Source organism: Ahaetulla prasina, chromosome 4, assembly GCF_028640845.1.
Source record: "Ahaetulla prasina isolate Xishuangbanna chromosome 4, ASM2864084v1, whole genome shotgun sequence".
NCBI lineage: Eukaryota > Metazoa > Chordata > Lepidosauria > Squamata > Colubridae > Ahaetulla > Ahaetulla prasina.
In genome coordinates, this window is record NC_080542.1 from 149945358 (window position 1) to 149958682 (window position 13325).

Genomic DNA, 13325 nt, shown 5'->3' on the forward strand with positions numbered 1-13325 from the left:
GTTGGGAGGTAGAAGATTGAGTACAGAGGTTGAGGTTGAATTGTTTTAGGTTGAGTTGACAGAGTAGGGTTGGGTTGACTTATCCTGGGGTAGAGTTTATTAGGATTGAGTTGGGTAAAGAAGGATTGGGTAGAGTAGGGCTGGATAGAGTGTATTAGTTACTGAGTAGGCTTGGGTGGCTTGAGGAAGGCCTGACTGCCTTTGTGTAACTGCACAATGGATGTGAGAAACACTGCCATTCCTATCAGGAGACCAAATTGGGAATGGAACGGAAACCAAGTTCATAATCATTGTCAAAGCTGGTTGATGGTCCCTTGCAGCTGTCAGACCTGGAAGCCATCTTTCTACCTTGGTGCCTTCAGGCTCCAGGCCTGGCAGGAGCCTCCTGTGGGGCGTTGGGAGGGGCTAGGACAGAGTGGAGAAGACCCTTAGCCAAAACCCAATTCCTTCTAGGAAGTCAAGGCCAAGGGGCCCTGCAGCTGTCGGAGGAGAAGGCGAAGAGATCTTCCGTTCCGGACTGGACCTGATTGACGGGTGGGGAGGGTGGGAAAGATTCCGGGTCTCCCAGCTGTGCTCTGAGGAACTTCAAGCCTCGGAATTTCCTTTCCTTGGGGCTGTTACTTGGAACCCTGACAGCAGCCTGTTGCACAGAGTTCATTCTTGGAGTGTAAATGATGGTTTGTTGCAAAGACACCCACAACAACCCACACCTCGGGGTGTGTCTATAGAGGGGGATGGAACTCAATTCCCAGAGTTCTTTGCGCTAGCAAGCTGACCATCTGGAGGGTATCAGAGCTGGGGGAGGCTGGCTTAATGTGTGGCCAAACCTGGCTGATGGTGGCTTAGTTAGTAGATCAGGGTTTCTTAACTTTCTCGGGTGAGAAATTGGGTGGTTGGGTTGTTGTGGAGGAAAATAGGAGAATAAAGGAATATTATATGCCTGTTTGCTTCATTTAATTACTTAGAAAAATAAGAAATCAGGATTTTAAAAAGTCTAATCACTTTAATAACATAAATTAATATCCAGCCATCTCTCTCTCTTCCTTCCTTCCATCCATCCATCCCTCTGTCCGTTTATCCATCCGTTTCTTTCTATTTACCTGCACCCATCACAAATAGCATCTGAATTTTGAACACGGGGACGCCACAACCTGTGAGTAAGGGTGAAAAAGAGTTCCTTTTTGTCAGGCCCTTTGCAGTCTTGGTCACTAAAGGAACAGTCGTAAGTCGAGGCTTGTATCACATTTTCCAAGAGTCATAGGGAAAATCACGCAGGTTAGTTCCTACAAGTGTGAACAAAACCCATTTCTTTCTTTCACTCTTTCTCTTTCTCTCTCTTTCTCTTTCTCTTTTTCTTTCTCTTTCTCTTTCTCTTTTCCTCTCTCTTTCTTTCCCTGTCTCTTTCCCTTTTTCTTTCTTTCTTTCTCTTTCTCTTTCCCTCTCTCTCTCCCTTTCCTCTCTCTCTCTCACTCTCTCTCTCTCTCTCTCTCTCTCTGTCTGTCTCCTTCAGTGTTTCTTTCTATGCCCCCCTTGGGCGCAATTACAAAACCCATCCTTCCCAGCCTAGATTTGCAGTCCATCCTGCTAAAAAAATGGGATATAAATAGGCAATGAGACTTTGATCCAGGTTTGCCATTCAACAGTTTTGATCCCAGGGGACTGAGATGGTGGAAACGTGGCTGGCAAAGTTGGGGCTGGGCCCATGAGCCGGATTTCTCTTTCTGAGTGCTAGAAGGGAGCGGCTTGGAGGAGGAGGAGGAGGAGGAGGAAGGACCCAACTAGGAGCATCATCAGTGCTAGAAGGGAGGGGTTTGCAGGAGGAAGAGGAGCAGGAGGAGTAAGAAGAAACCGGGTTCAAAAGGCCTCCCAGCCTCCTTGCCAGGGAGGCTCCCTTGAAGGTTTCGCAAGAGGCTGAGCAGACCTATCCTCCTGGCCCCCAGTGGTGACGAGGCTCAGGATAATGCCGCCTCAGCTCCAGCCCTTTAGAGGAGCAACGAGGAATCGGAGGTTTCACGAAAAGAGGCTTGGAAGCCTGCCCTTGATCGTCCCCTACCTTCCATTCTGGGCCTCTTTCTGGGGTTCGGTGTGTTTGGAGCAGGCAGGGGACCTGGTGGCCTTCAAAGCCAGCCACGAGGGTGGCATGAACACCATTGAGCGCCATCAGATGATACCAGCTCTGCTTCTCCTTCTGTGGTAGATCCCGGAATCCAGGAGGTTATGCTGTAGGAGAAGCGATGGAGAACGCTGCTCTCGGCATGGAGGAGGAGGACGACAATGTCATCTCCGACTCCTTGAGCACTTTCTCTTGGAAACATCCATCGATGAAGGCGTGACGAGTCCTTTGTTTATCTGGTTGACACTTCCCAGTCCTCGGACTTGGCTTTCAATGATTGCAAGGATGGTGTTGAGCAGTATGCCTGGTTGCCGACACAGTCGTAGAGTCCAAGGAAGACCCAGAGTGTGCGCCTGTACCTGGAAAACAAGAGGAGCAAGATGGCGTATGCTCAGATGAGTACAACATAGATGAAGAGAAGGAGAGGCCCCTTGTCGCTCTCCTTGAATCAAGGAGGATCTTTAGAACAACCCAAAGTCGTCGAGCAGATTCCGAGACAACCCAGGACAATGTCGCTGTCTGTCTGGAGTCAGAAGACGAACTGGAGGAAGCCTCGTCTCTTGACCAGAGCAACAATGAGGACCGTGCTATGGTGGCGAGCTGAGGAAAACTCGACTCTCAGTCTCTCCTGGCGCTGAGCCACACCCCAGGAACATCCTTGCAGAGAACAACGGGCCCTTCTCGATGCCTCCCGTCGTTTAAGAATCTCCTGTGTTCCACCCAGATGGGAGGAAGGAGCCAAAAGCAGAACTGGAGTGTAACTGCAAACCTCTGGCGGAAGGTAAGATTTCCCATTTTCTTCCCATTCAACAATTACAGATGGTTCTCACTTATGACTGTTTGTTCAGTGAAGTGACTTTGGGATCGATTGTCATGACCCTGTAGTCACGTGATCAAAATTGGTTCATATTTATGATGGTCTCTCCATGTCACACGATCCTTTAGACCTTCCGGCAATGCCGAAACTGGATCTCCTTAATGACCGCGTTGCTCACTGAACAACCGCAATGGTTCTCTTAACAGGGCAGGGAAAGTTTTAAAATGGGACCAAATTCACTTAACAACTCTCTCGCATAGCAACAGGGGTTGGACTGGAAGACCTCCAGGGTCCCTTCCAGCCCGAGGATTCTATGACTCTCATAACACCTGCAGTGCTTCCATTAAGAATTGTGGAATGAAAGGGGATAAGATGGGGGCAAAGCTCACAATGTCTCACTTAACAACGGCAATGTGGGGCTCAATTGCCATTGTAAGTTGAGGACGGAGCCTTGCTAACGAAGACCTCGGATAGAATACCCTAAAATATCTTTTTGCAGGATCTTCCAACGATTCTGAAAGCTACGAAGGATCGCTACCGGAATGGGAAGAGCCGAATTTTCCAGTACCACGGACAGCTCAGGAGGTGCAGGTGTGGCCCTCGCAGACCAGAATGGGTGGACTTCAATTCCCAGAATTCCCTAGTCAGTCGCATTTCAGGTGGGCTGGGCTGAGAGAGAGAGAGAGGCTCATAGTCACCCAGCTGGCTTTCCTGCCTAAGGTGGGACTAGAACTCGCTGTCGCCTAGTGATTGCTCCAGCGTTCACCCGACCCACAATTGCGAAGACAGGAGGGTTGATGGGAAGATGCCCAATAAAATAAATAAACAAAAGACTTTTTCAAAAATGATCTTGGACGTTAAGCGAGGCCAGCTAAGGGCCTTTCCAGGAAGGTAAAGAGAAATTGATGGGCCATTCTGGAGAGAGCGTAAAAGCCCTCTTTCAGCCAAAGGGATCCGCTAAGTAGTAAGGGATGAGTAAATGTATTTGTTTCTTTCAGACCCAGCTGACGCATTCCCTGGGGACTGGCGAAGATTCCATTAGGAGGCCCAAACTAAGCCGAAGCGAAAAGAAAGCTCGAAAGGTAACTCCCTTCTCCCTTCCTTCCTTCCTCCTTCCTTCCTTCCTTCCTTCCTCCTTCCTTCCTTCCTTCCTCCTCCTTTCTTCTCTCCCTCCTTCCTTCCTTCCCTTCATTCTTCCCCCCTTTGGCTCAATGCCACGCAGCTCTCTTTTGTGCCTAAGGTGACACTAGAACTCACCACCTTTATTAAGAGTGTTTATCTGGAGTTTGTTAGTTTCCTGATCTGGTCTACCTCAAAGGGTTGACAAGGTGAAAGTCTTCCACTCATTGTAGTAGGCATCTGTCAACATATTGCCAGACGCCACAGAGCGCCTTGGAACAACTCCAATTTTGGGGGTCTCTCTTGCCCTTTCTTTGGTTCTGGACTGAGATCTCCCACCGCACTAGAGAAGTTAAGTTCTCTCAAGAGGTCAGAAGAAGACTTCTGCATGGTTCCTACCAGAAACATCTTGTGGTCTCCAGAACTTTCCACAGTTCATGGTCCACCATGTCTTGAAGAAGACCGCACCTCAAGATGGCCTTCCGTGGAAGCAAGGGGTTGGTCTACAGGACCTCAACTCTAGCATTGGGTGGGAGAAGGTCCCTCCTTCTCCTTATTCTTCAACCAGCTCTTTGGTTGACCTACAAGAGGCCTCCTTAGCTTTCTTCTGTGGCTTTTGAGTGTGTTGTGAGTTCCTCTCTTCGTGGTGTGGTTGCGAGCCCATCAACATGGTGCCGACGGGCTGTGTGTGGTCTTCTTCTTTACCCTCAGGCCATGTCCAAGCTGGGTCTGCAGCAGATCCACAATGTGACCATGGTAACCCTCCGTAAATCGAAGAATACTTTATTGGTCATCAACAATCCGGATGTCTTCAAACGTCCAGCTTCCGACACCTACATCGTCTTTGGCGAAGTCAAGGTGATCTGGGAAGAGGGAAGAGGAGCTGTGGGAATCTGGGATCCTGGGGGAGGGGAGAAGTCTGTGGGTGACTGAAGAGGGAGGGAGGGAGGGAGGAGAGATAGGTGGATGGGTGGAAGGAAGGAAGGAAGGGAGGATAAGGAGAAGGAAGGAAGGAAGGAAGGAAGGAAGGAAGGAAGGAAGGAAGGAAGGAAGGAAGGAAGGAAGGAAGGAAGGAAGGAAGGAAGGAGAGAGGGAGAGGGAGGGAGGGAAGGAGGGAAGGAAGGAAGGAAGAAGGAAGGAAGGAAGGAAGGAAGGAAGGAAGGAAGGAAGGAAGGAAGGAAGGAAGGAAGGAAGGAAGGAAGGAAGGAGGGGTGGGTGAGAGGGAAGGAGGGAAGGGGGAAAGGGAAGGGAAGGAAGGGAGGAAGGGAAGGAGAGAGAGAGAGGGAGAGAGAGAGAGAGAAAGAGAGAGGGAGGGGGAGAGAGAGAGAGGAGGGAGGAGAGAGAGAGAGAGAGAGAGAGAGAGAGAGAGAGAGAGAGAGAGAGAGAGAGAGAGGAGGAAGGGGAAAGGAAGGAAGGAAGGGAGGAAGGGAAGGAGAGAGAGAGAGGGAGAGAGAGAGAGAGAAAGAGAGAGGGAGGGGGAGAGAGAGAGAGAAAGGTAGAGGCTGAGTGACTGACTAGAGGGACATTCGTATTTTTAACACCGGTAGTCCTCAACGTACGTCCACCATTGAGCCCAAAACTTCCATTCTGAAGTGAGACTACCATTGCCTCAGACGTTATGCCAATCACTGCAGTTGTTAAAGGGAGTCACAATGGTCATTAAGTGAATCCGGCTTCCCCATTGACTCTGCTGGTCCAAAAGATCTCCAATGGGGGATCACGCAACCCCCGGGGGCCACCGCCACCGTCATAAACGTGAGTCCGTTCCAAATTGTCTGAATTTGGATTGACGTCTGGAGAAACGTGGTCGTAGGTCACTTTTTCCTTGCTCTTCTGTCTTTGGTCGCTAAACGAATGGTTGCACGTTGAAGACTTCCTGCATTGTGATAGATTGGCCTCCGCCTTTCTTGACTGGAGAACCAAGAGATTGTCTTCTTCTCACCTCAGTTGGAGAAATCAGATTGGAAATGTAGGTTTAGGGAAGGGGTCCTCTCCAATTCCTGGTTGAAGGACCTGGCCTCCTGGTAGAACGTGGAAGGGTCTTCTAGGCCAACCATCTGGGACTGTTGGAGAACGTCTTTGCTGGGTGTCTTTCTCTGGAGACGGGCCAAAGTCAGGTCTCTTTCTCCACCAAAAGGGAGGAAGATCTGAAGGCCCTCCATTAATTTCTTCTGCAGGTCTACCAAGAGGCGGCGGAGAAGTTCAAAGTTCCTATGGAGCACTCGTCCTCGATCACCGAAGCAGCTTTAGCCCCCACCATCAAGGAGGAGAGCGAGGAAGAGGAGGAGGTAAGGAGAGCCAGATGTCAACCTTCTCCAGACTTGAGGTGGAGGTGGGGGTGGAAAGGAGGGAAGCCCAAGAGGAATGAGAACCTTCATGATGTCCTCCTAAGAGGTCCCCCTCGGAGGTCCAAGGGGAGTAGACATCTCGGGAGGCAGGCTATTCACCCTGATGCTGTGGTCAGGTGTCTCTCAGATGTGAAGGGAGTGTTCTACATAGAAGGACCCCAAATCGCCAGGGCTCAGAGGGACATCCAGTCCAACCTTCTGCCCAAGATCGGAGACTTCATACCGTCCCACATGTGAGGATCGGGGGTCCTTCGTGCTGATGTTTGATCGTTGTTCCCATATAACACCGATCCTGCGGCTGCTGGCTCTGTGGTCTTTGGTGCGCTTTACAGGTTTAGTTACACCTTCAAAGCGCCCATGGCTTGGGCCTACTTACGGGACCGCCTGCTGCTACCTCATGCCTCCCACCGAGGATACGCTCACAGGAGGGTCTCTCAGGCCGTCCGCCAAACAATGTCGGCTGGCAGCCCAGGAAGGGCCTTCTCTGGAGACGCTCTGGAACGAACTTCCCCCTGGATTGCGTCAATTGCCTGACCTTCGGACCTTTCGCCGTGAATTGAAAACGCATTTATTTATTCAAGCGGGACTGGCTTAATATTTTTAATATTTTTAAATTTTTTTAAAATTCTTTTAACTGGGTTTTATCATTTTAGGGTTTCTAATTTTAAATTTTAAATTTTTCATTTGGCCTTTTTCTAATATGCTCGGTTTTAAATTGTTGTTTTACTTGTATATTTCTTATGTTTTTATCTTTTGGCTGTACACGCTGAGTCCTTCGGGAGAATAAAATAAATAAATAAATAAATAAATAAATAAATAATAAAATGTTTCTGAGGCCACAAATCCATTTCAACCTCTTGAGGGACCATCTCTTGGTAGCTTCTTAAGCCAGCTCCATGTTCTTTCTGAAGATGCTAAGCTTGGACTTCAGGTTGCTGGGACACCATAAAGTGTTGGAGAAGTCATCCCATGGTGGGGTAAGTCTCCTGGAACCTTACTCCATTGTTACGATAATGATTAAGGAAATCAATATCGTAATGGATAAGGAAAGCTAAGGCTCATAATGAACAAGGCTAGCGACAAAAGTAAAAATAACAAAAAGCTTCTTCCAACATGTTAAAAACAAGAAAAAGTCAAGGAACAATTGGCCCATTGCTGGGAGAAAGTGGCAAGAAGATGACAAGCAACAGGGAGAAAGCAGATCTACTTAACTCATTTTTGCACCTGTCTTTACACAAAAGAAAAAAACAATCCAACCTATCAAAAACAGCACTACAAAAAACAGATTAGAAACACAAGTTAAAATAGGGAAGAAAATGGTAAGTGAACACCTGTCTACCCTAGACGAGTTCAAATCACCAGGACCGGATGGATTACACCCCAAGGTTCTGAAGGAACTGGCAGATGTGATCTCAGAACCACTGAACTATATCTTTCAAAGATCCTGGAGCACCTGGGAACTGCCAGAGGACTGGAAAAGAGCTGATGTAGTTCCCATCTTCAAAAAAGAAAAAGATCCAGGAAACTACAGACCTATCAGCCGGACCTCAATACCGAGGAAGATTCTGGAAAAGATAATCAAGCAACGAATCACCGAACACCTAGAAGCAAACAAAGTAATAACCAAAAGCCAACAAGGGTTTGTCAAAAACAGATCATGCCAGACTAATCTTATCGCATTCTTTGACAAAATGACAAAATTAGTAGACCAGAGGAATGCTGTCGATATAATTTACTTGGACTTCAGTAAAGCATTTGATAAAGTAGACCATAACCTACTACTAGATAAAGTAGAAAAATGTGGGTTAGACAGCACCACCACCGGATGGATCCGTAACTGGCTGACCAACCGCACTCAACGTGTAGTCCTCAACGGAACTACATCCACATGGAGGGAAGTATGCAGTGGAGTACCCCAAGGCTCTGTTTTAGGCCCAGTACTCTTCAACATCTTCATCAATGACTTGGACGAGGGGATAGATGGGGAACTCATCAAATTTGCAGATGACACCAAGCTGGCAGGAATAGCCAACACTCCAGAAGATAGGCTCAAGTTACAGAAAGATCTTGACAGACTTGAACATTGGGCGCTATCTAACAAAATGAAATTCAACAGTGAAAAAAGTAAGGTTCTACATTTAGGCCAGAAAAACAAAATGCACAGGTACCGGATATGTGGTACCTTGCTCAATAGTAGTACCTGTGAGAGGGATCTTGGAGTCCTAGTGGACAACCATTTAGATATGAGCCAGCCGTGTGCAGCAGCTGCTAAAAAAGCCAACACAGTTCTGGGCTGCATAAACAGAGGGATAGAATCAAGATCACGTGAAGTGTTAGTACCACTTTATAATGCCTTGGTAAGGCCACACTTGGAATATTGCATCCAGTTTTGGTCACCACGATATAAAAATGATGCTGAGACTCTAGAAAGAGTGCAGAGAAGAGCAACAAAGATGATTAGGGGACTGGAGGAGAAAACATGTGAAAAACGGTTGCAGGAACTGGGTATGTCTAGTTTAATGAAAAGAAAGACTACATGATAGCAGTCTTCCAATATCTCAGGGGCTGCCACAAAGAAGAGGGAGTCAAGCTATTCTCCAAAGCACCTGAGGGTAGAACAAGAAGCAATGGGTGGAAACTAATCAAGGAGAGAAGCAACTTAGAACTAAGGAGAAATTTCCTGACAATTAGAACAATCAATAAGTGGAACGACTTGCCTGCAGAAGTTGTGAATGCTCCAACACTGGAAATTTTTAAGAAAATGTTGGAGAACCATCTGACTGAGATGGTGTAGGGTTTCCTGCCTGGGCAGGGGGTTGGACTAGAAGGCCTCCAAGGTCCCTTCCAACTCTGTTGTTATATTGTTATATTGTTATATTGATTAGGATGGTTTGCTGCAAAGTCAGTCAGAGGTTGAGCTGGGATTTGGGATTTGGATCCACCTCTTGAAGTCCACCTTTCATGATGGTCTTTCTTCTTTCTTTCTTTCTTTCTTTCTTTCTTTCTTTCTTTCTTTCTTTCTTTCTTTCTTTCTTTCTTTCTTTCTTTCCTTTCTTCTTTTTCTCTTGCTCTCTTTATATTCTTTCTTTTTTCCTCCTCTTCCTCTTCCTCCCCCACCCCATCTCCTTTCTTCTCCTCCTTTTTATTGTCTTTCTTTTCTTTTTTTTTCTTTCTTTTCTTTTTCTTTCTCCTTTTGCCTTGCTTCCTTCCTTCCTTCTTTCTGTCTTTTTTTCTCTTATCTTTTTTTCATTCTTTTTATTTTTCTTTCTTCTTTCTCTTTTTTCCTTTTCCCTTTTTCCCTTTTCCTTTTCCTCCTCCTCCTCCTCCTTCCTTCTTTCCTTCTTTCCTGCCTGCCTCTATTTCTGTATTTCCTCCCTCCTTCCCTCCCTCTCTTTCCAGGTGGACGAAACGGGACTGGAGGGAAAAGATATCGAATTGGTCATAGCTCACGCCAACGTCTCCCGCCCCAAAGCCGTCCAAGCCCTCCGGCACAACAACAATGACATCGTCAACGCCATCATGGTGAGTGTTTGAGAGCAGCAGCCGTCCCTCCTCTGCTGTGGTGGAAGGTGGCCTGGATTCCCGGGAGGGGAGGGAGGGAGGGAGGGAGGGGCTGTACTCCAGAGGACGGAGAGAGCGGCAAGTTTTGAGAGTTTGGTTGAGAGGGAGAGAATTCACAAGGCTCCTTCCCAGAGCTTCCCTGTCAGTCTTATACAGGCAATCCTCGACTTATGACGGTTCAGTTAATGACCATCCCAAGTTTGAACGGCACAGAAGAAAGGGCCTTAGGGCCGTTTTCCCCACTGATGACCGATGCAGTGTTCCCGCGGTCACGAGATCAAAACTCGGACGCTTGGAAACTGACTCGTATTTATGACGGTCGCAGCATCCCTGGGGGAGAGGGAATAGAATAGAACACAATACATTACTATATTATATACTATATTATGTAAGGTGGCTCACTGGCTCGATCGAAAGGTTGGCAGTTCAGTGGTTCGAATCCCTAGTGCCCTGTAACAGAGTGAGCTCCCGTTACCTCTCCCAGCTTCTACCAACCTAGCAGTTCGAAAGCAGGTAAAAAATGCAAGTAGAAAAACACTTTACCTTCTGTTATATTATATCGAATTAGTATACTATAGTATACTGTGTTTCCCCGAAAATAAGGCCCTGACTTATGTTTTTTTGAAATCCGAAATAAGCGCTTGGCCTTATTTTTGGGGAGGTCTTACTATTTTGAGGCACGTGAAGCAAGACGGGGCTCCTCTTGCCATCTTATCTGATTTCCTCCTCTGCTCCCTAACCGGATCGGCTGTGCATGTGTTTAAATATTTTGGAGGGGAGCTTATTTTAGCTCATGAGCTCCAAATCTCGATCAGGGTTATTATCAGGTGATGTCTTATTTTCCAGGAAACACAGTAGTATAGTATAGTATAGTATAGTATAGTATAGTATAGTATAGTATAGTATAGTATAGTATAGTATAGTATAGTATAGTATAGTATAGTATAGTATAGTATAGTATATTTCTTCTAATTTATATTGTTACATATTAAATAATATAACTAGAGAACAGCATCGATGCTACAAGGGACAGGGGTTTGGGGGGGAGGAACAGGAGTGGGGAGGAGGAAGGGGAAGAGTAGGACTGTGCTTTCTTAGCTTGGTTTGCATTTCCTTGCAGACATTTCTCGACCCAACTATCTAACATCATCAGTGCTAGAAGGGAGCTGGGTTGGGATTCATATATATATATATATATATATATATATTTGTTTTCTGAGATTTTCGCGGGTATTTGTATCTAGGTCTTTGGTTATTCGGGTTTTCTCCCGCATAAAATTGGAAGTGTCTTGGCGACGTTTCGACGAAGCCTCATTCGTCATCTTCAGGCTTCAGCTTCGTGCTTCTGGGAGCAATGTGTGATTGCACATTGCTCCCAGAAGCACAAAGCCGAAAGCACCAGCCTGAAGATGATGAATGAGACTTTGTCAAAACATCGCCAAGACAATTCCAATTTTACGTGGGAGAAAACCCGAATAACCAAAGACCTACATACAAACACCCACGAAAACCTCAGAATATATATATATATATGTATGTATGTATGTATGTTTTCGTAGGTTTTCACAGGTATAGATATGTAGGTCTTGGCATATTTGGGTCTTTTCCCATGTAAGGTTGAGAGTATCTTGGCGACGTTTTGACGAGGTCTCACTCGTCATCTACAGATAGAAGGAGCACCCATGAGATCACCCCTCTCACCCATCATCGCAAATCTATACATGGAATACTTTGAAACCACCGCTTTAGATAAATCTGAACTCAAACCCAAACTCTGGCTTAGATATATAGATGACACTTTTGTAATTTGGCCACATGGGACAAGGAGAAACTGGACAACTTCCTCACACATCTCAACAGCCTACCCCAAAATACAATTCACTATGGAAATAGAAGCTAACAACCAACTCCCCTTTCTGGATGTCCTAATCTACAAAAAACTCAACGGCTCCCTAGGACACCAGACCCAGGATAACACACGCCACCACCAATCATCCTCACCAGATTCAAACCCAAACCCATCCCATAGATGAAACACAACCACCAACCAGAAGCCAGACCTTGCTGGCACCACCGGCTGCTGCGCCCCCCTCCGATCCCCACACAAAGTAAGTTGACACACGCCAGGAACACATGACAGGACCTCGGAGTCAGAGCCAAACCAAAACCTGGGATGCTGCATCACAGCCATCTGCTCAAGACATCACATCACAGAACTTCAGAGGCCACAACACCAAAGTTCAGGAATAAAAGACTAGGACCACACCCACACAGGATGCTATGAAACAGCCGACCAACCTGCAAACACCCACTCCATCTCCCAATCAAGATACAACCACACAGCCAACCAACCCGCTCACAGCAACACTCCCCACCTCCCCACCAGTATTTACAGAGAGACGGCAGCTCCGACCACGCTTTGCTCACAGAAGCACAAAGCCGAAAGCACCAGCCTGAAGATGATGAGTGAGACCTCGTCGGAATGTCACCAAGATACTCTCAACCTTACACGAGAAAAGACCCGAATATGCCAAGACCGTTTGTGTGTGTGTGTGTGTGTAGTCCCTTCTAGCACTGATGATGTTCCCTACCTGTGTCATGAGACATCTGCACAGAAAACACCCAGCTCAGAGAACCAACACCCACACACTCCTCCTCCTCTTCCTCCTCCTCCTCCTCCCAAACCTCTCCCCCTGGTAGCACTGCAGGGTCATGAGATGTCTACAATAAAACCTCCCAGCTCAAAGAGGACAAAGACCCCACGGTTCTTCTTCCTCTTCCTCCTCCAGCATTGATGATTGTTGCCTAGCTGGGTCGCGAAATGCCTGCGAGAACTCCACCCCTTCCTGCTTCCTAGACCTGACGCTTCTCTTCTTCCCCTTCTGTCTTCCAGGAGCTGACGATGTAATGTCCGGTGGGGAGACGCCCAGCCCAGAGCACCCACCCCGCCTCAGTTTCCTCCCCCCCACCACTTCTGTATATATATGTATATTGTTCATAGCCGATACACCAACACCATGGATGCTCTCAATAAATGGAATATTCACTCCTGCTGCACCCAGGCTCCGTCTCTCTGTCCTTTGCTGGGTGGGTGGGTGGGAGGGGCTTGGAAGCTGCCGAGTGTCAGTCCTTGACTGACAACGGTCCTCTTGTGACAATGGAGCACCTGGGGGGGTATTTTGGCCATCGGAATTACCGAACTGGAAGGGACCTTGGAGGTCCTCTAGTCCAACCACCACCACCCTGCTCGAGCAGGAGGCCCTTATACAGTTATAGAATTGGAGGGGACCTTAGAGGTCATCTACTCCAACGCCCTGCTCAAGCAGGAGGCCCTTGCAGGAAAAAAGGAGTTGAAATGGACCTCAGA

General features: G+C 47.3%; 1 protein-coding gene across 1 annotated transcript; it reads left to right on the plus strand.

Moving 5' to 3' along the window:
• Positions 1-2234: 2234 nt before the first annotated feature.
• LOC131198300 (nascent polypeptide-associated complex subunit alpha-like) lies at positions 2235-12866 on the plus strand. Its single transcript, XM_058182788.1, has 9 exons — positions 2235-2295; positions 2413-2697; positions 2838-2894; positions 3430-3521; positions 3929-4012; positions 4761-4907; positions 6227-6337; positions 9797-9919; positions 12852-12866. The coding sequence occupies exons 1-9, from the start codon at positions 2235-2237 to the stop codon at positions 12864-12866; spliced, it is 975 nt and encodes a 324-aa protein (XP_058038771.1).
• Positions 12867-13325: the final 459 nt, after the last annotated feature.

Bases quoted from the DNA above. Each gene is read 5' to 3' on its own strand.
- LOC131198300 (XM_058182788.1), top strand. From the start codon at position 2,235: ATGGAGAACGCTGCTCTCGGCATGGAGGAGGAGGACGACAATGTCATC. The intron at 2,895-3,429 runs GTAAGATTTCCC...ATCTTTTTGCAG, and splicing joins CTGCAAACCTCTGGCGGAAG to GATCTTCCAACGATTCTGAA. The intron at 3,522-3,928 runs GTGTGGCCCTCG...TGTTTCTTTCAG, and splicing joins GGACAGCTCAGGAGGTGCAG to ACCCAGCTGACGCATTCCCT.